Source organism: Cebus imitator, unplaced genomic scaffold (genome assembly GCF_001604975.1).
Source record: "Cebus imitator isolate Cc_AM_T3 unplaced genomic scaffold, Cebus_imitator-1.0 Scaffold10, whole genome shotgun sequence".
Lineage (NCBI taxonomy): Eukaryota > Metazoa > Chordata > Mammalia > Primates > Cebidae > Cebus > Cebus imitator.
This window is the reverse complement of record NW_016107325.1, coordinates 6,592,061-6,617,279: the sequence shown is the minus strand read 5'-3', so window position 1 is coordinate 6,617,279 and position 25,219 is coordinate 6,592,061. Positions and strand designations below refer to the sequence as shown.

The 25,219-nt window shown below is 36.5% G+C and overlaps 1 protein-coding gene across 3 annotated transcripts in view; it reads left to right on the top strand.

The window, feature by feature from the left end:
• The first annotated feature begins 6 nt into the window (after positions 1-6).
• LOC108317475 (fibroblast activation protein alpha) overlaps positions 7-25,219 on the top strand; it is a 95,297-nt gene continuing 70,084 nt past the window's right edge. For 2 of the 3 annotated variants that reach the window (XM_037745649.1, XM_017547982.2), the window contains exon 1: positions 22,017-24,939. In XM_037745649.1, the coding sequence (XP_037601577.1) occupies positions 24,934-24,939 (6 nt within the window). In that variant the 5' untranslated portion in view covers positions 22,017-24,933. Of the gene's footprint in view, positions 4,029-22,016; positions 24,940-25,219 lie in introns of those variants that run through there. The other variant, XM_017547989.2, reaches the window with a different exon arrangement.

Genomic DNA, 25,219 nt, shown 5'->3' with positions numbered 1-25,219 from the left:
AAAAAAAAAAAAAAAAAAAAAAAAAAAGACCTTCAACCAGTAGGTAACTTTGAACAACCTTAGTTCACAGTGTTCTCTCCCCTGGAAAATGAGTGGTTGGATTAGATAATGTCAAAAGTCCCTTACAACTATAGCATCCTCATAGTCCATGCTTCTGGCTTGCTTTCTGCTTTCATTTTAAGACTTTGTCCAATGACTTGTAATATCAACCGTGGACTAAATACATGCTCAGAACATTACATATTGAAATGTAGCTCATGTATGTTAAAAGAAATTATAAGGATCTCATAGAACAGGTACACTGTCTGGAGTCAAGTGTCTTCAGCAGTTTCAAAAGGCCCAAAAGTATCAGGAAATTATAGAACAAGCATTTTCAAGACAACAGATTATTGGCATACCTGGAGGAAAAGAAATATAAAGCATAATCCTAAAGGTTTGGTATCATTTCAGACCATATGAAATTAAAATACAGTAACTTAGAGTTTACATAAATATCTTGAATGCAAGTCATCGATTATGGCAAAACAAACATAAATAAGAAATGATTTTCCAAAGAGTGATTAATTAGTGCATGTCACAAGTAATTGTTGAAAGTGAATAATGCTATAGATTCTCTCTGCAGTCTAATAGTCCCTGCAGCAGAGTGTTATGCCTTAGAGAAAAGAATTCTGGTGTTTTCAATTCAATTGACCATAAAACCTAAGAGGATTGGAGTTTCTCTTACCATTGTTGCTTTTAAGATTTAAGGGACTCAAACATGTATGTGCCAATGGGGAAGAATAAGAGAGTGATAAAACATTAGCATTGTACAACTCCAAAGTAAACTGCTTATTGGGCATTATTGATACATTCTACCAAATGCTCTTGCTACAGTCTTTTCTGGTCTCCCTTATCCTTTCTTAAATGAGTACCTCTGCACATGATTAGAAGTTGTTCTTTGCCAACTCTTCAGCATATATCCTTTATGGTCTTCAAACACAAAACCCAAATGTCACTTCCCAGAATCTAGCATGGTTCACATTTTCAAAACTGGAATAGAGAGAAATGTATGGAAGGTATCACTCACTCCTCCTGAGCATGATAAAATACTCACTTCCAAAATCTGGCTCACAATTATGTGAGTCATAACAATAAACAAGAAAATTATTATATTTTCTTCTAAGACTTAAGAAGTTAATTCGAAACTTCTGCCTTCTTCAGTTTGTGCATTTCTCCTTAGTTAATCTTACTAGGTATATGATTTTATGTATTTTATAAGAACAGCCCTTTTATTGGCACAGTGTAGAATGAGACAAACTTGAGTTTGGATCCTCACTGGCTTTGTGACTTGGGCAAGCCATTTAATTTCTTTGAGACCATAGGGAGCTATAATAATATCAACCTTGAGGGACTATAATGAAAAATTGGATATTTCATGGAACATATTTAGTTGTTGTCACCTCATAGGATTTAATGTATAGAATGTAAGAGCAGGAGTTGCCAGAAGAGTATCAGCAGTTGTAGTAGCCTCAGCTGTAGGCATAGCATAGTGAATTTTAGATCTACGTTTAACATTTAAGGAGAACATAAACAAGATTGGAATCCTCTCATATTCATCAATGGTTAGCTCAAAAGACTCATCCCAAAAAGTAAGGAGTATCTCTAATGAAACCTGGTTGCTATGAATATGCTATTCAGTGTGTCTGGGGGACAATTTAATGTTCAGCTCTTCTATGGACATAACAAAAAGATACATAATATCAATACTTATTCATGAAGTGACTATGTTACTTAACAAGGTCTGTTTTAAAGACAGAATTTTGATAAGATCCTATCTTCACCTTCAAGAAAATATAATAGTGCTATTGTACTGGCCAGTCATACACAGCATGAAAAACAGACAGAGAGAAAAATTAGGTTGCAGCATGTCAACAGTAATTTTTGTCCAGCACAAGTGATGATTGTCTTATATTTGTTTTTAAATCCCTAAACATTTTCCTCAAGTCATAGGTTACAAAATATTTTTTAAAAGCATTGCAGATATACTTTATAATTTTCAGAATTTTCTCACACAGAGTATACCAGATCCTTCTTATATGAAATCAATCATTCCATAAGCATCTCACTTAAAAGTGAGATGTCAAATGTGCTGAGCCTTATTTATTAGTTCATAACTTTTAAATCCAAGTTAAAGCCCAGATGCTAGATGGGGCTATAGGAAGACTATTTTTAGAAAGTAATACTTAAACGTATAGCTGCTAGAATAACTTTGGGCCACTACTTAAATATGAAGTATATTAGTTTTTTCCATACTAACTTCAAAAACGGGCAGCAACAAGAAGAAAAATGTGTGGTTAGTTCAGTTACATATATAAAACAGTATTGAACCAAAAATGAGCATTTTTTCATTTTAACTGTCTCTTTCAAACCCTGGCTTCTGCTTTTCTTTATGAGCTTGTGTCTTATTGTAGACACATAGGATCAATGGACTGCCAGATGTTTAGGTCTTTCATTTTGCATCCCTAACAGGCCATGGAAATGATCTTATAATTCATCAAGCTATGAGAATTTGTAAAATACTAAAATGGTCAAAACAACCAATTTGGAGTTATCTTGGACTCCTTTGCCTACCTGAGATCAGTATTACCATTTACTATAATTTTCTGAAGATTTCTCTTGACAAGTGAATCCCAATTTTTCATCTAAAACATTAATGTTTTTCTGGTTAATTACACTAGTTTTATTCTGTCTATTGAAAGCCACTAACCTCATAGAGAAAAATAAGTTAAGATGCAATAAACTTTGTAATACACAATTGGTTAGTATTTTTAAAAAAATTTTGTGGGTACATAGTAGGTGTATATATGTATGGGTTACATGAGATACTTTAATACAGGCATGTAATGGATAATATCCGTGTTTTATTTTTATCACTTGTTTATTTTGACATAAATTGCAAAAAAAAAAAAAAAACTATAATAAACATTTTAAAATGTTGCCTTCCATGTAAAATATGCTGCATGTAAAAAAGGAAAAAGAAGAGAAAATGAAGGGAGAAAGACAATAAATAGAAACAAAATCAAGTAAGAGGAAAATGATTTAAAAAAATTACCCATATTAAAACATATAAAAAAAGAGATGAGAAGGGAAGTAGTAAAAATAAATTTATCTGCACAAGATACATACATTAAATAATGGCCAACTTTTTAATTCATTTATCAGATATTTTTAAGGTCTACTATTTGTAAGAAACTGTGTTTTAGCCACAGAGAATAGTGAGTATAATAAGGATCTTGTCCACCTTGCTTTCAGGATTTACTTACAGAGATTATCCATGTTCTTATGTATCAATAGTATATGGAAGACACTGATTAATGCCATAAGAGAGGAGAAGGAGAGATTATTTTCAACAGGAAGAGAATAAAGAAGATCACACTGGGTTGTGAAATGTCTAGAAGATTTCTCAAAGTCCTTTTCGGGACTGTTCCATCTTAGGGGTGACAATGTCAAGGATAGATGTTGTAAGGATAAGAAAAATGTGGAACACATGACAACCCATAAAAGATACTTGTATGGATTTATGGATTAACATCATAAATATTGTTATGATAATCACCATTTAGAAAAGCAAAAGTCATTTTGACTATGTTCAAAATAAAATATACTTGCTTTAAAGTATATAATTTAAGATAATTTTGTCGGTGTCATCAGTGTGTAGATAAAATAATGTTTCATTTCGAAGATACTACCAAACTTCCTTTTTCTAAGTAATTCTACAGAAGTCGAGCTAATATCCATAAGATTCAACTTCAATGTATGTGATTGAGAACGAAATAAACTAACGAATAAAATGGTAACTTCTGATCTAACAGTTCTGGAACAGGTCAGGATTATCTGAATGGAGCTAAAGATGGGAGAAAAACTGTGAGATCCCTGTGCCCTGATCACATGCATCCTGTTAAAAAAGATGCCTGGAGACCCTATTTTCCCAACATTCTTTTAGACAAAGGACTAAGTAACAACTCCAGTAGAGTCATCTTCTGGCCCAGGTAAGGTCATAACCATTCTGAGAAAAAGAATACCCAGATAATCATAGTTTGCTCTGAAGCCAGAGTGGCAGATGAAGTGATGGGGAGTTGGTGGCATGTACATCTTTGTTCACAGCATCCAATGATTAGTGCTCAATTTGATTAAACTGTGTGATTAGGCTATGGAAGAGTGACTCATATCAAGTTAGCCTAGTAGGTATTCTTCAACAAAGGATGAATTGGGAAGTGAGGAAATGTGTGTAATAACTTTACATCTTTAAATGGGCATTGTTAAAAAAAAAAAAAGGGGGACAGGGATGGGGATAAAATTTTGAAAAGAGGTTCAAAGTTTCAAGCCCTATTTGTGAGCTGAGCAGTTGGAGTAGGTAAACAAGGAGAAACTTAAGACGAAAAAGGGAGAGGAAGAATTAAATGTTGACACAAGATGCCTGGGGAGATGGAAGAGGATGAAACCAAGAGCACAGAAATCTATTAAGGTTGGGTAGAAGGGTAGCTGCTGCTGCTACTTCTGAAGCAGGGGAGAAAGATGAGTGAAGGAAACAGCTTAGTGTAGAGATAACAAAAGTAGAAGACTGATGGAATTGATTCTCCTGGCATCGAACACTAGGCTGTCTGCTTAGAGTTGGGCGGTAGATTGGAGGATGGACATAAGGATCTAAGGAGAATAGTAAAGATTTTTGAGCCTCATAATGACCACTCAGAAACTGACAGAAGGATCATCATGTCGAATTATTAAGTCCTGCTAAATTGAAAATAATAAATGTGGAACCAATGATTTAATAAATATGTAAGCGCAAAATACTAGATTAAGTTCTGTTATAGACTGGAAAAGCTTTAAAATATTGTGGTCAGTGTAACCCAGTTGAATCTGGGCCTTCTTGTGGCTTCTCTCAGCATGGAGTTGTATTTACACGAAACGCAACAGCAGCATCTAAATTAATATAAAACCAATTTAAAAGTTTATTCCTGACATGCAAATGAAAAAATTCCAAAGAGAAATTATACAATATTTTAAAGAAATTGTTTTAACTCTGTATTTCCCAAAGAACCATTCAGTATAGCATGAACATTACTTCTTAGTGTACTTCTCCTTAAAATTATCTTCCTAAAGAGCATCATGTGTTCTCTATCTCTTTGACCTCTTCTCCCAAGGTCTCCCTGATTGCTTCCTTTATAATGTAAATCAATATGGTTTTACTATGTTTATTTCCTTGCCTCACTCTGTTCATTATCCCAGACTTGATGGATGCCCAAACCTCAAATGGCTTTTATACCTTAGAAATGGGAATAGGGAGAGGGGGAATTTCTGTGAATATTCATGTTAATAGTTTTAGTCCCTACAATATCAGAAAACAACAGTGCCAGTTATCAATTTGTTGACTCTCATCTCCAAATTCAACTTTTTTGTCAGCCCTCTGAAAATGCATCTGGGCCCTTTAAATATTTCCTAACTCCCGGCATGATATTAAGCTTTGCAAGTGGGAGGTATTGGAGAGACATTGCAGGAAGAAAGGGTTGGGTTTTGCTTCCTTGTTCTCCTATGCTTGCTTAGCCAGCTTCTGCAATGTGGGTGGCTTCTCTTCCATCCAGGTCCTGTAGTCTATGTGGCTTTCTCCAGCAGCAGCAGCAAGCTCTTGCAGTGCACGGCAGCCATCAGTGTTCAGTGGCCAGCAACCCTGCTGGCATCTCCTCAGACAGTTTTGTGAGGAGTGTCTCAAGTGACACCTCTTATGAACAGCTTTCCCTGGCACCCTAGGGGGAACATTTCTAGCAAGTTCCATTGTCACTACAGCAACTTCACCATTCAGTGACCACACCTACGACTGCCTTCTCCAGTAAGGCCTTGATCTCAGCCTTGCATGCTCTCTCTCAGGTCTAACAGTGATGGCTGCTTCATATATCTGCTATTTCTATGTTCTTTAGAATTATTTTTACTTTTTAGTACATAATCCTCTATTACTTCAATACAGTTATAGTTCATAATTATTTATGTTAAACTTTGCCTGTTCACATTACTGTGTGGTTTCTCCCTTCAGACTGGACTCAGACTGATTCAATCGTAGCTAGCAAAATATGAGAATTACTTCATAAGAAGTTATAATTTCCAAAGAGCCAATTGCTCTCATGTATGAGCATTGTATTTCACACAGGAAATGACTCAAGCACATCTGACCAATTCTCTAACCAAATAATTTAGAAACAGTGCTGGATGAATTTCATAACTGGATAGTTTCATTTTCCAAATCCAAACAACCTTTTTGCAACACTAGTAACTGAAACAAAAATTTCTATCTCCTATGAAAGACAATGTTACTGAACTTATTTTTTTTAATGTATTTAATTTTCAGTTCCAGGGTACATGTGCAGGATGTGCAGGTTTGTTACATAGTTAAACGTGTGCCATGGTGGTTTGCTGCACCTTTCAACCCATCACCTAGGTATTAAGCCTCCACATGCATTAGCTATTTATCTGGATGCTCTCCCTTACTTACACCCCTGTTACTGAACTTTATCCCTGCTCCTGTTCAAAACATGCAGTTTACCATTGATAAAGGTAAATTAAAACCATAGAGGATACTGAACTCTCAAAACAAGATTAATGGAAAGCGAACAAATGTTTACTAAATATACCACATATGCCAGGCACTATCTTTAGAGTTGTACACAAATTATTTAGTTAAGGATTCTTTATTTTTACAAGACGTATTATTGTTCCCTTTAGAACCCCAAAGCCAGCATTGATTCCCTTCTAAAGAATCACCGTATTGTGACTTTAAGGACAAAAATCCTTTAAGTGCTGACTAGACCAATGTAGTCAATTCTTTAAAATGTCACTTTTCTTTTATAAAATCTGCCTATTTACATGCAATATAAGTGTTTAGAATCTTATGACCTAAGTAAAAAATGGAGCTTAAAAAAAGAATGAAGAGTTTTTTGTTTTTTTTTTTAAGAAACCACCAGACCCCAAGTTTGTAAACGAATTTTTTTTCTTTCTTGGGAGTTGTATTCAAATTCAAGTTATGCTGAACTTCCTCACTAAGTCTTGAAATGTCTTCAGTTGTAAACCCTTCAGAGCATACTAATGACATATTAAGCAGATTGACATATTGAATAGACAGACAGATAGATGGAAAACTAGCTATAGACAAAGATATTAATATCAGTAGAGTGAGATATTAAATTTGACCCTCGATATTAGTAATAGCATATCACCATTTCATTCACTGGGTTTGGCTCTATATAACTTTTGTCTATTTTCAAAAATAACATTAATCCAAAAGAGCAAATATTTGCTAGACAAAATAAATGAGAAAAAAAAATTGAAGAAAAAAATGCATATTGTACTCTGGGCCATTTCACAGGAAATATTCAAAAAAGCTTTGAGCAACAATGGCAATATTACACTGCAAAATTCCTACTATACTTTTTAAAAAATCAATCACTAACATAAATTTACAATTGCTATATGAACATGTCCCTATTTGTGTCCATCACAAACTGACCCCATATAGTTATTATTATTACCCTCCAGCATAACCTCTCAGATCCTATCAGGTTAGATTTCTTACAGCTTCCCTCTATCCATAAAAATTTCTGCCAATCCAAAACCATGCAGTACTTCACAGCAAAGTCTCACTACCTCCAGTAAATCATCTCTGAGTAAGTCCCTATGTTGATCTTCTCTCTGTTATTTTAGCTTCTCTCACACATCATGCTTTTAATCTGTTCACATTGGCAAACATTTGTGACATATTACCTTAGACTTGTTTTCTGGTAATTGTGTGTATTTTTGCTTTTGTCTCCAACGGATCTAGCAGTCATTGCACTTATTTATCTATTCAATATCATCCATTTTATATACCCATTCTCTAGTGGATCTACTCATCATTTATTTATGTATCCATCTATTACACAAGAAGCAGACATGGCATGTAAAGAATATAAAGGTTAAGGAGGGACTCTGAATGGAGGTGACATCTTAGAGGGTGAACTGGAAAACAAGAAAAGGGCCACCTTAAAGGGTGGAGGGAAAAGGCTTCCCATACAAAAACAACTACATAGGCCGAGTACCACATGAAGAAAGCCTGGAATGTTCAAGGAACTGCAAAAAGACCAGGGTGACTAAAAAGTGATAAGTAAGGAGAATGAGCTAAAATGACGTTGGAAAAGAGGGCAGAGCCAGCTCACACAGGGCCCCATCAGCCTGGAGCTGGGTTTCAGTCTGAGGACAATCAGAAGCCACTGGGATTGACAAGAATTGATATACACTCCAGCTACTCTGACAAATCGGTTGAAAGGGATAAAATAGAAGCAGAGAGAGCAGTTCGATGGCACTAGGCAAGTCTACCGAGTGGAATAGGGTGGAGGAAATGGAATGGACTAGACAAGAGGAATATTGGTGGCAGATTTGTTGATAGACTGGCTATGAGAAAATCAAACAAAAGGAGAAATTGAGCATAAATCTTATAAAAGTACTGACCTACCCTTCAGATCTCAGTGAAATTGATATACACAATTAAGTTACATTAAGTACATGATGGGGAAGCCAAGTGAGGACAGCAAGAGAAGGACAGAAATGCTGCAAAAAGGAGAGAATGAAACATGAGACGCTGGTGGACAGAGCAAAGACTTCAGTCACATTAGTCACCATCTGAGTGACCACAGAAGATCACTTAACCTCTTAACGTCTGTTTCCTTCTCTGTGGGGCAGGACAGCAACATCAAACTGCCTACGTTTTTATTCAGGTTAAGTGAAATAATATGACTAATGCACTTAGAACAGTGCCTGGTGCATAGTAAACACTCAATAAATGTGTATTTCTAGCTGCTGTGAAATGGATTATTAGGAGGATTAAATGAGAAAATGTTTGCAAAGTAGAGAAAAATTATAGCTTGCAAAATACTAAACTCCTTTATTTTAAAGAGAGAGAGAGAGAGAGAGAGAGAGAGAGACAGAGAGAAACTGTCATTGTGCTAGAAATGCCTTAATGGGTGATTTTATTTTTTAAGATGAGACCTTCTTGTGACTCTACTGGGAATGAATAAAAGAAATAACTGTTTTGTGCAAAACAGGATCATTTGGAAGGACCTAGAGAAGAAGCAAGAAAATGTTGGAGAAAGACAAAGTACTTGGAACAGGAAGGAGGCTGGAGCCCAAGTAGAAGAAATAACTAGTGGAAATTCCACCATCATTGTCCTAAAATACTAGTAAACCTAGTACTTTCTTGGGTTGGTGTTATTTGGCATGAGTAGTAAGGGCTATCTGTCAGGGCAATGTGGAAATGATGAAGGGAGAGCATGCACACACACAAAAATGTGGATTTAGAGAATTCTGAATAACAAATGTTGAACACAGAGTGTGACTGGCACAGAGGAAGCATTCAATAAATATTAATTTTCTTTTCTGGTTTGAGATATAAAATGTAATCTCTGACCTTGGGGAGTTAACAAATTGGCTGAGAGTTCAATGATTATAGGCATAAAATTATTATAAAAAAATAAGCATACAACAACAGCAGGATATAAAAATTATAGGTGCTGTAGAGTTTATAAAAGTCAGGGATCAATCAAGAGAAGTTCTAGATTATTTGAGAAAAGATTCTGAGTTATAATAAATAAATAATTCAAATAATATCTTGCATATATGAAATGTTAGATCCATATTTAATATTATTTAAAGGTAGGAAAAGAGAAGGATTTTCCAAACAGAGGTAAAGAGGGAGAAGGAAAAAGACTAACATGTTTTGCAAGTCTACTAGAATGCTATACTGTATCCGGGCTTAATTGGTAACCAATATGAAGCTATTCTTGAGCAGGGAAATGGCATGTTTTAGAAAAGATGGCCTACGAAGAGTTAACAGCCTAAATTAAAGATTGAAGAAAAAAATTGGATGGAAAAAGATCAAGGAAAAAGCTCTTTGCAGTCATTCTGGCTGAGGTTAACGAAAATCTGGATTTGGTCATTGGCAGTGGGAGGGGGAATGGGAGGAATGAGTGGTTCTGGATGATGTTCAAATTAAATCATAGCTGGGGAAAGCAGGCTAGCATGACATTGATGGCAATAAATAAAATAAATATGAAAGTATAGCACAGTTGGTGATAGAAACAAATGCAAGTAATTTATTTGCATTACCTTATTTTTGCCCTAAATATGACTCATAGTTCTGCTTGGTCATCAATCAGTGCACATGTCATGTTCCTGGCATATGGAATAACTATTTTATTATACCCAAAAACTTGCTCACTGGGCTCCAGCTATTTCATAGTCTATCCACACTGAGCCATGGCAGATACAATTCTCTTGTCCTGAGGAAAATGTTTAAAGTGAGTCAGAATCGCTTTTGAACATGAATAGAGCAACCTTTTTACTTCCCAGAGATTCTAATTCCCTAGAAGAGTAACATATGAGTCTTGAGGACTTCCTATGCTCATTTCTACTCTATCAACCAGGGCAAACTAGTGGTATGGCCTAGGTCCTATCAAGATAGGTCTCTGATACGAACTGAATTTTTTTTAATGCACTCCAAAGTTATATATTGAAGTATTAACTCCCACTGTGATAGTATTTGGATATGGGGCCTTTGAGAGTTAATTAGCTTTAGATGAGATCATGAGGTGTGGCCCTTTCAAAAGAAGAAACTAGAGAGCTCCTCCTGCTCCCCCATCCCTCTACCTTGTGAGTATATAGTAGGAAGATGGCCATCTGCAGGCCCAGAAGAGAGCCCTCACCAGCATCTGACCATGCTGATACCCTGATCTCAGGCTTCCAGCCTCCAGAGGGGAAAATTAATTTCTGTTGTTTGGGCTACCCAGTCTATGGCATTTTGCATAACAGCCTGAACTAATACAGTCTCTCCATAGCTAAGTGAGGAGCCCAAAAGTTTACCAATTTAGAATAGCCAGGGAAATATGTTACTCAGAATGTTTCATAAGGAGAATGTCCATTACATTGTTTTCTATTGCTGCTCTGCTATAGTCTATGGCCTGAGATAACAACTTAATCAGACTTTAAGATTATCCTGGACAGGTTCTTTCCAATAAAACTACAGTGGGATACACATAGCTAATTTAAAATTTGTCTGATAGCTTCATTTTAAAAAGTCCCAAGTAGGTAAAATTAAATTTAGTAACACATTTAACTCAATATAGTCAACATATTATCTTCTAGACATGCTGCTGATATAAAAGTTATTAACAAGATAGTTCACATTTTTTCCTACTAAGTCTTCTTTTCTTTTTTTTTTTTTTTTTTTTTTTTTTGAGATGTAGTCTTACTCTTGCTGCCCAGGCTGGAGTGTAATAGTGAGATCTCAGCTCACTGCAACCTCTGCCTCCTGGGTTCAAGAAATTGTCCTGCCTCAGCCTCCCGAGTAGCTGTGATTATAGACACCCACCACAGCGGCTAATTTTTGTAGTTTTTTTGTTTGTTTGTTTGTTTGTTTTAGTAGAGATGGGGTTTCACCGTGTTGGCCAGGCTGGTCTCGAACTCCTGACCCCAGGTGATCTGCCAGCTTCAGCCTTCCAAGTGCAGGGATTATAGGCATGAGCCACTATGCCCAGCTCCTAGTAAGTCTTTTAAAATTGTTGTGATGTGCTATTTACACTTATAGCACATCTCGACTTGGACATGCCACATTTCACGTGCTCAATAGACACATGTGGCTAGTGGCTACTGTACCGGATAGCGCAGTTCTAGACATTTCTTTTTCTTTTCTTTTTTTTTTTTTCTTTTTTAAGAAAGACACAGGCATGACGTATTTAAATATGAAGTCCTAGTTTTGTTCTTGAGGATTGTTACCTGGCTTTGAAGTCCTTTGTTTTCCTCTTAACTCTTTGAAGTCTTCTTTTTCTGATTGCATCCATCTTTATATAATAAAACAATTAATTATGAAACTACATAATGGACACTGTGGTCCTGAAATGGCTTGAAAGTATATGTCCCCTGACAGGGCACGGTGGCTCATGCTTGCACTTTGGGAGGCTGAGGAACTGTCAGGAGTTTGAGACCTGCCTGGCTAACATGATGTAACCCCGTATCTACTAAAACTACAAAAATTAGCTGGGTGTGGTGGTGCACGTCTGTAGTGCCTATACTCCCAGGTACTCAGGACGCTCAGGCAGAAGAATCGCTTGAACCCAGGAGGCAGAGGTTGAAGTGAGCTGAGACGGCACCATTGCACTCCAGCTTGGGTAACAAGAACAAAACTGTATCTCAAAAAAATAATAATAATAAAGTGTGTGTCTTCTAAAAGTTCACATGTTGGAACCTAAAACCCAATGTGATAGTATTAAGAATGGTCTGTAGGAGGTAATCAGACTATGAGTCCTCTGTCCTTATGAGTGGAATTAGTGCCCTTATACAAAGGCTTAAGGGAGTGAGTTAGGCTTCTTTTGCCATTCCACCTTTTGTCATATGAAGGTACAGCAAGAAGACCCTCACCAGACACCAAATGCCAGAGCCATAATCTTGGACTTTGCATTCTTTGGAACTGCGGGAAATAAATTGCTATTGTTTATAAACTACCCAGTCTCAGGTATTTTGTTACAGCGAATGAATGGACCAAAACAGGTTCTTTGTGAGGATTCCCTCTTCAGGGCCAAGGCAACCAGTTTCCTGGGGCTATGAATATGACTGCTGGCAGTTCACAGCTGCCTCTCTTGGCGGGTATTGTCGTAGGCTATAGGGAACTACCTCCCATCAAGCTATGCCCCCTGGAGAGTAGACTGAAGCCAAATAATAACCGATGAGGGGCATAAATCTATTTCATTTACTCCACTTGAGACAACTCTGAAGGGACAGTCCAAATCCTGAAGTCTCTGAAGGGTTGGCTGAGGCCTCCTTTGCCACTGTACTACAGTTCAGCATTTCAATCTGCCCCATCCTGTTTCCTTCACATTCCTACAGGTGTCTCTTATAAGAAAAACTCCCCCTTACTCCTTCCAAAAAAAATAAACTGATTCTGCTTGCATCTCTTCATCTGAAAATCTGTTTCCAGGGAACTCAGTTTAAAAGAGAATATAAAGTAGTCTCTTTTTTACCAAGGCAAGATCATTAGCAGTGCTTGAGGTAAGAGAGGAAAAGCAGAACCAGGCCCTGATTCATTTTTGTGTCTTATACTTCCCCACATGTGAGCAAGGCAAGGGCATACTCTGACCCTCTGGCTCTTCCTTTCTGTTCACTTCCATTGCCTTTCTTTTCCTATATTTTTCCCAAAGAGCAAACTGACAACTGAATGAAGGATATGGTCAAAACTCAGATTCAGGAACAGCATTGGGTTGAAGCATGAGAAACATATCCCCAAATGTAAAAGATATCAATGGCACAGTATGGCAGCCCGTACATGTATTGACACCACTAGAATACGGTGGTCTTGTCTTTACATTTCCTGGATCTCGAAGGCTGATCTGCATAGGTAGAGGTGCAGAGCAGTTCTGCCATTAACATTAGTAGCTTCATCTTCTAATGAAATAATTGCCTTCATTTTCTTTATTTGTCCTCAGGGAAATTCCACCCTTCTAGCCTGTATATTGATAACCCCTGCTGGTGTCTGTGGGTCTCTGCTTTCCCAGAACACTCTCTTCACTGCTAGGCATCTGAAAGCTTTAAACTGGTAGTCTAGTACAGACTGATAGTCTTTTAACACTTTAAAAGATAGGGTGTGGGGAGATCAAATCCTCTTGTCTTAAAACTTGGGCTTGTCTGCTACACAAAGTCCTGCCCATGGTAGTGGCAGTCACATAATAGGACAATAAATTAATGCCTGAACAGATTGTGCGATTCCACAGAGTCCACCTTCCTCGGCTTTCCTTTCTCCTGCCTACTGCTTCCTCCATCCTTCTTCACAACTCCCTCCCCTGTGACGCTTTCTTCTAGAGGATGAGTCTGGAGGAGGAGGCAGCATGAAAGGGAGAACTTGCTGCATCAGAGTTTGTGCCAATTGGTGGGAAAGCTCAATCCCTCAGCAGCCTGATGCTCCAGATGGCCCCATAGGCTTTGCAGAGCTCAGAGGCCCCCAGACAACTCCTTATCTACATCAGCTTAGCATTGCCACCAAAATTGATGTTATACCAAGTCATCCCCCAAAAGCATGGTAAATCACTTGTTAAAAAAAGAGTCCCACAATTTTGGCACATGAACCTCACAAGGATTTTTGGAGATTTCTAGCATTTCCAGAATTTAATCGAATTATTGTTCTTATAATTATAATTCTGGTACTATTATATGTTTTTATAAAAACTACAAGTTGCTGAAAAAAATCACAGTGGAACACAGTATTGTTTAGATTATGCATTCATTCAAATTTCACTAATTAAAATGTCAAAAGGAATTAAACATGGAGTTCAACTAATTCTCACTTTACTAATCCATAAAACAGATACTTCTCAGAAATAGCTGCTAATCTTTCCTCAGTTCTCAGGAAAAAAAAATAACTGAATAGCTGCAGTAAATTCTCCTATTACTAATTCTCCACATTATAATTTTTTTTAAATCTACAATTTATTTTGAAAGTCACCCTGAAGTAGTAGCACAAGGATTAAATGACCATTTTTAGATAACAATGGTTGACATCTAATTGTTTAACAAAAAAAGGAGCTTGACTCTTTCCTGGTCACACCTGGAAGTGCTCCTTTTTGGTGTTGTCTAGGTTGGGCCACAGAGGGCCGTAGGACAGCTCCATATCCTCTCTGTTCTTCATTAGTTAACTAATTCATTCATTCACTCATTCAGGCTACAATATTGATTAAATACTTATTTTATGCCAAGCATTGTTCCTCAGCTCTTGGGATACATGAGTGAACCAAACAAAAGTGATTGCTCTCATTGAGCTCCATGCAGGGAAAAGAGGTAATATGCAATAAAAATAATAAATGTTATAGGATGTTGGATGGTAGTAAGTACTATGGAGGGAAAAAGTAAAATCAGAAAAATTGGAAGCTAAGGGGAGCTGATTTTAAATGGGAAATTAGGCCTCATTTAGAAGGTAACATTTGAGCAAGGACTTAAGCCCATTTTGGTAAGGTCTTTATTATTTTTTCATCCATAAATCTTATGTTCCTATCATTCTCTTTATCTTTCCCAATGTCTTCTACCAAACACATAAGAAACATTACGTATGTATGGGCTTAAAACTACACAAACCTTGAGTCAGGCCAGTTGATTTTTTCATGATAGCATCTGGTTTATCTCTTGAAAACCTGAGGCCTAGCCTTACTCATGGTAACAGTAGGTGGATACCTGAATGATATGATGTAAGATGTGCTACATAAACTTCTGTCTCCTCCTTTCCTAGCCTCTTCACTGCCCTAAAATCTACTTCCTGAAATAGTTACATAACATTCCCATCAGCCAGCCATGCTGCCTGAATTCACCACCGTTAAGCTACTCATTATTTCAGATTAAAGTATGGCATTTTTAGGGATTTTCTTTTAAAATTCAAACTTGCCATGGGAATAAGACTGGAAAAAAATCATTCAAGCTCATGAAAGAAAAAGGCTGCATCTGTGGCATGGCTGGCAGGTTTGTGGAGAGAGGACCCCAGGCTCCCATTGATGGGTCAGGAGCCAAACTAGAGGACAGGGAGTCCAGGAAGTCCAGAGGGGAGACCAGGCAAGGACTGGAAGTTCTTATACTTGGCCTGGTATTTTTCACTTACACAAAGAAATACGTTCTGTAATTTTCTTGATCAGCTGGCCCTCTTATCTAATTTTATCTTCTCACTGGGATATCATAATTTTGACTTCTGATGAAATAGCACACCAAGGAAGGGTTATGGTTGGAGTAGAGTCATCTGCCTCAGCAGGAAAAAATGTTTTATCTCTAAAATAGCTGAGAATTTCTGGATAGGGTGACAATAAAGAGATCAACTTTTAGTGAGATTTTACTAGTATTTGTAAATATATTGTAGACATTGTACCACTTTTCTTACCTACTTCCAGGGCAGACCATGGCACCAAGTCCCCCACCTTGGTACTCATGGCTCTGAGACATGTATTTCCAGAGTTTCCACTATGCACATAGCTACATAAACATTTCCTTCTTACCCTCCACAAAAATAAAGTCATATTAGATATACTAAGCAATAGATTGTAGACATTTTCTATGTCAACAAATTTATATCTGCATCATTCATTTTTATGTGTTACTTAGTTTATTTGTCTGATTTTGTCTGGATGAATTCCTATACAGTTTTAATTTCTGGATGTTGTAAACGGGGTTTCAACAAATATTCTTGAATCTGCATCTTTGTGCACTTATCCAATGTTAATCTTAAAACACATTCCTAGAGGTAGATTTGCTATACCAAAAAATATGCATAATTTTGACATTTACTCCTAAATTTCCCTCTAGAAAGTTTTCAGTCCTTCTTCTACCACTGAGTATGAGTGTCAGCTTCTCCATAGCCTTGCTATCACCGTGATTCTACGGTCTTTTTAATCTCTGATAATCCAAATTAAAATGATCCTATTTTGATATTTTATTTTGCATTTCTTTGATTCCTGGTAATATTTAGAATCTTTATTTTTATATTTTCACCTGTTTTGAATGTGTGGATTTGCCTGCATGAACTGCCTGGTTTTATCCTTTACCCATTTTTTTTTTTTATTGCACTGTGGAGCAAATATTCCAAAAAAGGGAAAAAGATGCCAAGCATAAATTTCATCTACTGTATGAGACTATTTAGGAATAGACCTAATACCCATCACATGAGTTTGTAGATATATTTTTGAACTTCTGAAATTACATTAAAAAATTATATGGCTTCTGTATTTCTATGAATATAAGTATTTACTTCCTACAATGTGTCCTCAACAACATTTGGTGATGACATGGCATGGACTGCTATGTGTACCTCCATTGCTTATTCTGGTTTTCACAGGTGAGATCTCTTCACTATCTGCTTTGGGAGATAAGGACACAGGCTTTCGTGCCCTCTGCCTACCGTACCTACCTTTCTTCACTCTCTTTCACTTCCCAACTTTGGTTACATGTACATTTATTTTTATACTTGTGAAGGTTGATAATTTCTCTGACTATAAAGGTGTTAGTGAATTCTAAAAATTTAAAACCAATAAACAGTTTAAATTACTATGACTACTTAACCACTACTTTTGAGCTAACTGGTTCAGTAGAATCATATTTCTTTCTCTGTGGCACCAATTCCTATAGTTTTCAGTGGAGACAGTACATAGAGATTCTGCTTTTAGAGTCCACCTAGTACCTCCAAACATATTGTGAATACCAGGAATCTTGGTTCCAAATGATATGAAAAACAACCCAAACTTAGAAGAAAATTACTTACTCAAGAAAATAGATCTGACTTCAGAAGTGGCTGGAGATAGGAAGTCACACAATGTTTGTTGTTAGCATCTGATCGCTTCATTTGCTCTCTGAGTGATGACTCTAGTACTTTACTTCTTTATTTTGCTGAAACACACCCTTAAGTGCCTTTCTACAAAAGAATGCTTGGAGTATAAACTCTGAATTATCACACGTCTGAAAGTACCTTTATTTTATCCTCATATTTGGCAGTGTCTTAGCTAAGCAGATTCTAATTTGATTAGCATTTTATTTCAGAACTTTGAAAAAATAGATCCATTGTTTTGCAGCATCTGATTGGCAATGACAAGTATGTGGTCAGTCCAATTCTTTCTTCTTTCACACAATACTTATTTTTTTTCTGAGAAAGATTATATTTTCTCTTAATAATCAGTATTACAAAATTTCACAATTATGTGTAAGTCTTTTCTCATATTTTGTGAAGGCCATGTTGTGGGCCCTAAAAATGTATTTACTATTACAATTTGGGGAAAGTCTCTTGCATTCATTATGTAATAAACTTTTTTCCTTTGCCTTCTTTACCCTTTATTCCTCAAACTTCCTGAATTTATAATTTACGTCTCTTAATTTCCCATCATATTATCTAACTTTGTCTTTCTGTTCTGAGAGATTCCTAAATTTTATTTCACAAAACCTATTTTGATTTAAATAAATTTTGGCGATCATATTTTCAATATATTAGAGCATATTCATCAAGCTTCTTGAGAGAAATTAACGGGAAATAGGTAGATAGATGATTGATTGATAGATAGAGAGATAGATAGATAGATAGATAGTTGATAGATAAAGAGGAGACCTATTATGGGTTGGCTTATGCAATTATAGAGGTTAAAAGCAGGGAGGGCTCTGGTACAAGTTTCAAAGGCAGAAGGTCTGAGAACTAGGATCCTAGGGCAGGACAAGATAGATGGTCCAGCTCAAGAAGAGAGAGAGGATCATCTTTCCTTTGTGCTTTTATTCTATCTAGACCTTTAACAGATTGAATGATTTCCACCCACATTATCAAGGACTGATCTTCTTTTCTCAATGCTGATTCAAATTCTAATTTCTTCCAGGAACAACCTCAAAAACACACTCAGAAAAAAATGTTTTACCTGCTATATGGGCATTCCTTATCCCAGCAAGTTGACACATAAACTTATCTATCACAGAGTTTTTTTGAATGTTACATTTTTTTTTTAGCTTCATCTCTAAATTGTGGCAATATCTTGTTGAATCTCAAGATACTGAGAATGCTAATTCAAACTTTTGAAAAAGGCTTCTGTTCCCAGAATTATCTCTATGGTCATTTAAACAATTTATTCATCTAGCTTAAAAAAATTGATTTTTCTTTCATGTTTTAGGATTTGATTCATTTTATTTTTAAAAAATATTATTCTTGCCTACTGATTCTTATTTTTGTAGCAGATTAAGAGTGAGGTGAGGCCTGGCATGGTGGCTCACGCCTGTAATCCCAGAACTTTGGGAGGCAGAGGCGGGTGGATCACGAGGTTGAGAGATCGAGACCATACTGGCCAACATGGTGAAACCTCATCTCTACTAAAAATACAAAAATTAGCTGGGCATGGTGGCCTGTGCCTGTAATCCCAGCTACTCGGAGGCTGAGGCAGGAGAATCGCTTGAACCAGGGACTCACAGGTTGCAGTGAGCCAAGCTTGCGCCACTGCACTCCAGCCTGGAGACAGAGTGGGACTCTGTCTCAGCAACAACAACAACAAAAGAATGAGGTGACGGTGGAGAGATCCTGGTATATAGTTGGTGGGTTTAAGGATAAAGGTCAGAAAGCCATTAAACTGGAGGACTGGATTGACTTTGGTGCACTGACTCCCATCCATACTCCTGGGATAAATAAGTAGCTGCAGATTTTTTTTTTTTTTTTTTTTTGCACCCAGAGGTGAAGAGTCCATGTGTAGATTTCTAACCAGTCCTCTTTTCTTCAGCCCGATCTCCCTTTCTTACCCTCAGTGGTAAATGCCATCTCAAATATGGAAGTGTTTCATGCTTCTGCCAAGCAAAATGATTCCTTTCTGGGTGTTGTTCAGGCAGTTGCTATTCCTGTTCTGCTTTATCCATTGATGATACTTCTCCAGTCTCTTCATGTCATATCTGTATCCTTTTCCTCCTTTACTGTCAGTTTAATGGAATTTCCAAAGGCAATGTGTATGTTCAGTTTGTCAACTTAAACTGGAATTCTCTCCATCTGTTTTATAAAGAATTGGGACGATTTCTCCCCTGTCCTTAATTATAGCCATAATTTGCAGCGAATTAAGTTCCCAGGTGATTATCCCAGAGGATATCTTAGTCTCTCACTGCTTTGCCAACTATCTCTCTGAGGATCTTCACTTCTTCTATCTTAGCTACTCACTTCTGGGACCATACCTTAGGCTTTATTGTAACTTGAACTGAATTCTTAAATACAACCTGCTTCTATCTCATAAAAAAAAAAAAAAACCTCTTTTATTTTCCACCTTATTACTAGTTACTACTACTCCTCATACTTTGAATTTGTCAAAATGTCCAGTTTATTAGCCCATGTATTTTTTCCTTTCATCTTCAACTCCTCCCGGTTCCAGCTGGATTATATATACCAATCACTGTACCAGTAAATACCCTTTTATCAGAGCCCTAAGCATGAATCAATCAAATTGTGTTATACAATGTGAGACTACCTGGGTTTATCCCATCTCTACCACCCATAAATTGTGGGACTTTGGGGAAGTTATTTAATTTTCTGTGCTTCCACGCCCTCATCTGTAAAAGGAGGATAATAATAGTACGAATGTTCTGGGGATGAAAGGCAATAGTACATGCGAAGTGCCGAGAAAAACTTCATGATCAATAAAAGTGTTCATTAGACATTAACTACTAGTTGCAATATTCTCTACCTAAAAGTGCTAACGAAATAACAATATGTGTTAATAAGTTATGTTAAAGTCTATAGGTGCTTACATATTCTATTTATATTATTCAAACAGTCTTCTTGTTGGTTACCCACTTCTAAAAAGATGTAATATTTCAATTTTTAAATGACAGTGAAGCACTGATTTATCTCCTGAGTCTTTGTGTCCTCAGCACTCAAAGAAATGGGTTGTGTCTCTGTTCTGTTTCTTTTCTAATCTCATTTTGATAGTCAACCCTTTGGGTCTCCAAAGAGAACTTGCCCCAATTATGATAGGATAATAAAACACTGACATCTAATTCTAACATTGATGAAGCTAGTAGGTACAAATTACAGACTGGGAGGCATGTGGCTTTATATTCTTCCTTATGTAACAGTTGTGCTTTTAGAAAAGAGATCAGATTCAAAAAATAGTTTGAGCTATATCGTTTCTCACTGGTGCTATATTATGCCACTTCTTCCAGATCTATAACTATGTGATAGTTATTTTTGAGCTTTGAAGACCTCAGGACTCTTCCTAGCTTGGAACTCAAAAATCTCTTTGGATGATGGGTATGTTGACGAATCCTTTCATTTAGGCAAGTCTGTGGAGGGAGAGATTTTAACCCATGCACTATATAAATAATTATCTGATTACTAGACCCCAATTAAAAAAAAAAGCTTGAAACAAATTAATATGTGGAACAGTCTTTGTAGAGTGAAATTGTGTTCTTTTGAGATATATTTAACAAAGTACTCTGAGGATCTGAAGATCATTAATATTTTAGCCTTAATTATTTTACCTTCACATCCCTATGGTGTCCCCCAATAGCAAATCAGTGAAATGTCAATTATAATTTTTAAAAAAATATTTATCATTTTGGAATAAAATTTGAGAAAGTATCACAAAGAAGCAATGTAAGATAGTAACACCGGGTCTTGTTAAAATCCTGGGCAAGTTATCTAGTTTTTCTGGGCTGTTTCCTAATCAGCAAAATGAGTTTTGGTATGGATCATATGAAGTAATGTATTAAATCACTTTGGAGATAACAGACAGTGAACAATAAATGTGTATTGAATCCGAGGAATCAAATGGGTAGGATGTTACGAGCTTTTGCTTTCTAGAAGCAAATTTTTACTTTAAAGAATGTAAAATCAGGCTTATGTTTACTGCACTTGTACCCTTATTCTCCTAACTTGTAACTTGCCCTTAAATAACTTGCCTTGACTTTTGGTTAATTGACATATCTCTCTTTCATCTCCCTCCCTTAAATAAAAATATAACATCCTCAGCCGGGCACGGTGGCTCAAGCCTGTAATCCCAGCACTTTGGGAGGCCGAGGAGGGTGGATCACGAGGTCAAGAGATCGAGACCATCCTGGTCAACATGGTGAAACCTCGTCTCTACTAAAAATACAAAAACATTAGCTGGGCATGGTGGCGCGTGCCTGTAATCCCAGCTACTCAGGAGGCTGAGGCAGGAGAATTGCCTGAACCCAGGAGGCGGAGGTTGCGGTGAGCCGAGATCGCGCCATTGCACTCCATCCTGGGTAACAAGAGTGAAACTCCGTCTCAAAAAAAAAAAAAAATATATATATATATATATATATATATATATATATATATATATATAACATCCTCATGCTTTCAGCATGATCTTACCTTCAGACTCTAGGAATATATCTCTGAATGTGTTGTTCTGGGAAAACATATAAATCAAAATAATTTTGCAGACATATGTTGGCTTCTAATAAATAGTTCTAGTAAGCTCTCCTCCTTATAACTTAAGGATTTATGTTATAGCTCACTTATCCACTGGGCTTATCAGAATGTAATCATATTCCAAAGTCAACCTTACAAGGTCCCTCTCTGGAAAAAACTCAGTTGATGAGCCTCTACTCTCCTAATTGTTGTCCTTACATTTTTACATGCCAACGTCATCCTTTCTGATTTTATAGTATTTTAATAGATCCAGAGTTGCTTTCTGAGAAAAGTCTCAGTTCTAACAAAAGTTAGACTTGACCTAAGGATTACATGAATGTAGTATGTGTCCTTTCTGGTCCTCCTCCCAGGTCCATGCAGAAATCACCAACCAGTGAGAAAACTCTTTCTACTGAACACAAGCTCAGCTTCAGGCTATTTCTGAGCAAGAGATTTAGGAAGCTGAAGGAAGCAAGTATGTAAGAATGTACCTGCCATACTTGTACTAGAATGTAAGTTCCTTAAGGACACAGACTGTGTCTGATTCATTTTTGTTTTCTCAACAAATGTAAAAGTAGGAATAAGAGTTAGTTTTCTATGTGTTTTTAAAAAGTTAGCAAAAGCATTTTCATTTTGACTCCAAAATTTAAAAAAAAAAAAGCTCATAAAGATGTTATAATATTTTAAAAATCCAAATTTTTTAAGAGTTCTTGTCTGGATGAAAATTAGAACACATTCACATTATCTCAAATGAATGAACATGTGTGACTCTATAAAAACAATACCTCCCTAAACTATGAAATCAGATGGAAAATTTGACATCTTTATTTCTGCAGTCTAAGTTTTCTTAAAACACTTCAAACTAGTAAGAATTTCCCAGAAGTTACAGCTTGACCTACCCAACCTTCCAAGGAAAAAACGAAAAAACTTAAAAGACATTGTTTCACTCTCATCATTTTCCCCCATTACTGTTTCAACTTAAATGTGTGTTAAAGCACCCCAACTTCTTCACAGAGCCTATTAAATGAGTATCTTGTGGCCACATGCAGCCATAGAATCCTAAGTGGTGCTCAGATCAATCACATGTCAGTGCATTCTTAATTGCTAGAACTAATGTGCTCTCAGCATGGTCTTTTAATTATACCCTAATCATTTATTATAGTTCGTTTCTCTCTACAATGTAAAGAGAATCACCCACTAAAAATTACCTGTGTATTCTGGGGCTTTGGCAGGTTACCACTTGGTAATCACCCACTAAAAATTACCTGTGTTTTCTGGGGCTTTGGCAGGTTAGGACAGAACTTCTGAGAACACACTGTGTTCCAGAGAAGGCAATCAATCTGAGAGGACTTACACAGAAACAATTCATTCAGGACCTGGCTGGTGGCTTTTATCTCAGATCTGAGTGTTGCACAATCACTTGGAGATACCTGCAAGTGTATAGCACCCCTTGGATATTACTCTTAATGATTACTTCAGTTTGTAAAGAGGTGACTCCACCAACAGCAAAGGAGAGGGCCCAGCCCCAAGCCACCAGGAATACAGTTCTCTGCCAGTAAATGTCTAATGATTCATTTTCCTCAACAGAATTTTCATAAGACTGGAATTCAGGGAGGGATGTCTGGAGAATGTCTGAAAGGAAGTTCACAAGCCACTGTCCTGCTCTTTGCTGGAGAAAATGCCCCATCGTAGCCAGACAAGTTGTCTAAGGCAAATAGCAACATGTTTTGGTAACATTTCTCCATTACCTTTCATGTACAATCCAAGAAAGGTTGCCATGAAATCTTTTAAAGGGGTTGGGAACATTATAAATTTCCAAAAAAGAAAACCATTAGTGGAAAAATTAAGGACACAGTAGATTTAACAACTGTGTTTACGTGGAATCACAAAATCTATCCAAGCGAATTGCATTAAAACAGACAGAACACTCCAAGAAACTGTTGTATGTGTATTTTTTTTTAATTCAGTCAACCATTTTACTAATCTGTCAAGATGACCAATTTCTTTGGAATTATGTAGAGTTAGCCAAAATGAAATTGTACATAAGATTTACTTCTCTTTTCAGATGCTTTTTAATTTATTTTTAAATCTTTATAATTACTAAATGTTCTCCTCTCTCAGAAGATATTCTGAGAGGAAAGCAAAAATACCACTCTTGTAAAGCCATTTCCATTCTTCCAAAGGTCTGCTGGTAAATTATTCTTACTGATCTTTCCATCTTTCTAGCCTGTGCATACACACCTAACCCATACTAAATTTCACCAGATGGCATTTTATTTCTTTAAAGTAAAGCAGCCGTGGGTTTAGACAGTTGAATTTTTAAACTTCTGTATTTACTGAAAGTGCATATGGTGCTATATGGACAAAGAAATTGTGCTGAAAGAAAAACATTTCTGTCTGCAGTACCTCATAATCTTCCAGAGGAAAAAAAGTGCAGTTACATGGTACATTTCTCACAAAATCTTATGTGGCTTCAATGTTCTTCCTCTGTTAAAAATTAGATATATGTTTAATGTACAGACCTGCAAGTTTCATTATTTTAAATTCATTTTTTAGTTGCAAATAAAAATGCTATACAAAACCCAATGACTTGCTAAAGCGATCCCTGAGTGATTTCTAGAAGAAAATGAAACCTAACCCTGAACTTGCAAAAGAAAAAAAGAAAGAAAGAAAAAAGAAAAACTTCTGTATGTCAACGTAAGCAGATGTTGGTATAGAATTTACAAGGATGAGAAGGCTATAAAACCTCCCTTGAGCCACTCACAGTTCATGTGAGGGCCAAGAACGCCCCCAAAATCTGTTTCTAATTTTACAGAAATCTTTTGAAACTTGGCACGGTATTCAAAAGTCCGTGGAAAGAAAAAACCTTGTCCTGACTTCAGCTTCCAACTGCAAAGACAGACTTGGTCCTTTTCAACGGTTTTCACAGATCCAGTGACCCACACTCTGAAGACAGAATTAGCAAACTTTCAAAAACACCTGGAAAAATGAAGGTTAGTATAAGCAAACACAAGTATTGCTTAAAAATGAGGGTTGGCTGAATGTAATCAGAGTTTTCTATTGTTTAGAAGGTAAGGATTTGTACATAAGTATTTACTTCCTGAATGGGTTGGGATTGGAAAATTGCTCTAAATATATTGTAGAAATATTTTTCCCTGCAGAGCTAGAAGAATTCCAGTAATTATAGCCAGGTCAGTGGAAAACAATCAAAAGCTTTGTGGGGTGAGAGAAATTGGATTTAAATGTAAACAAAATCTTGCCATTTCTATTTAG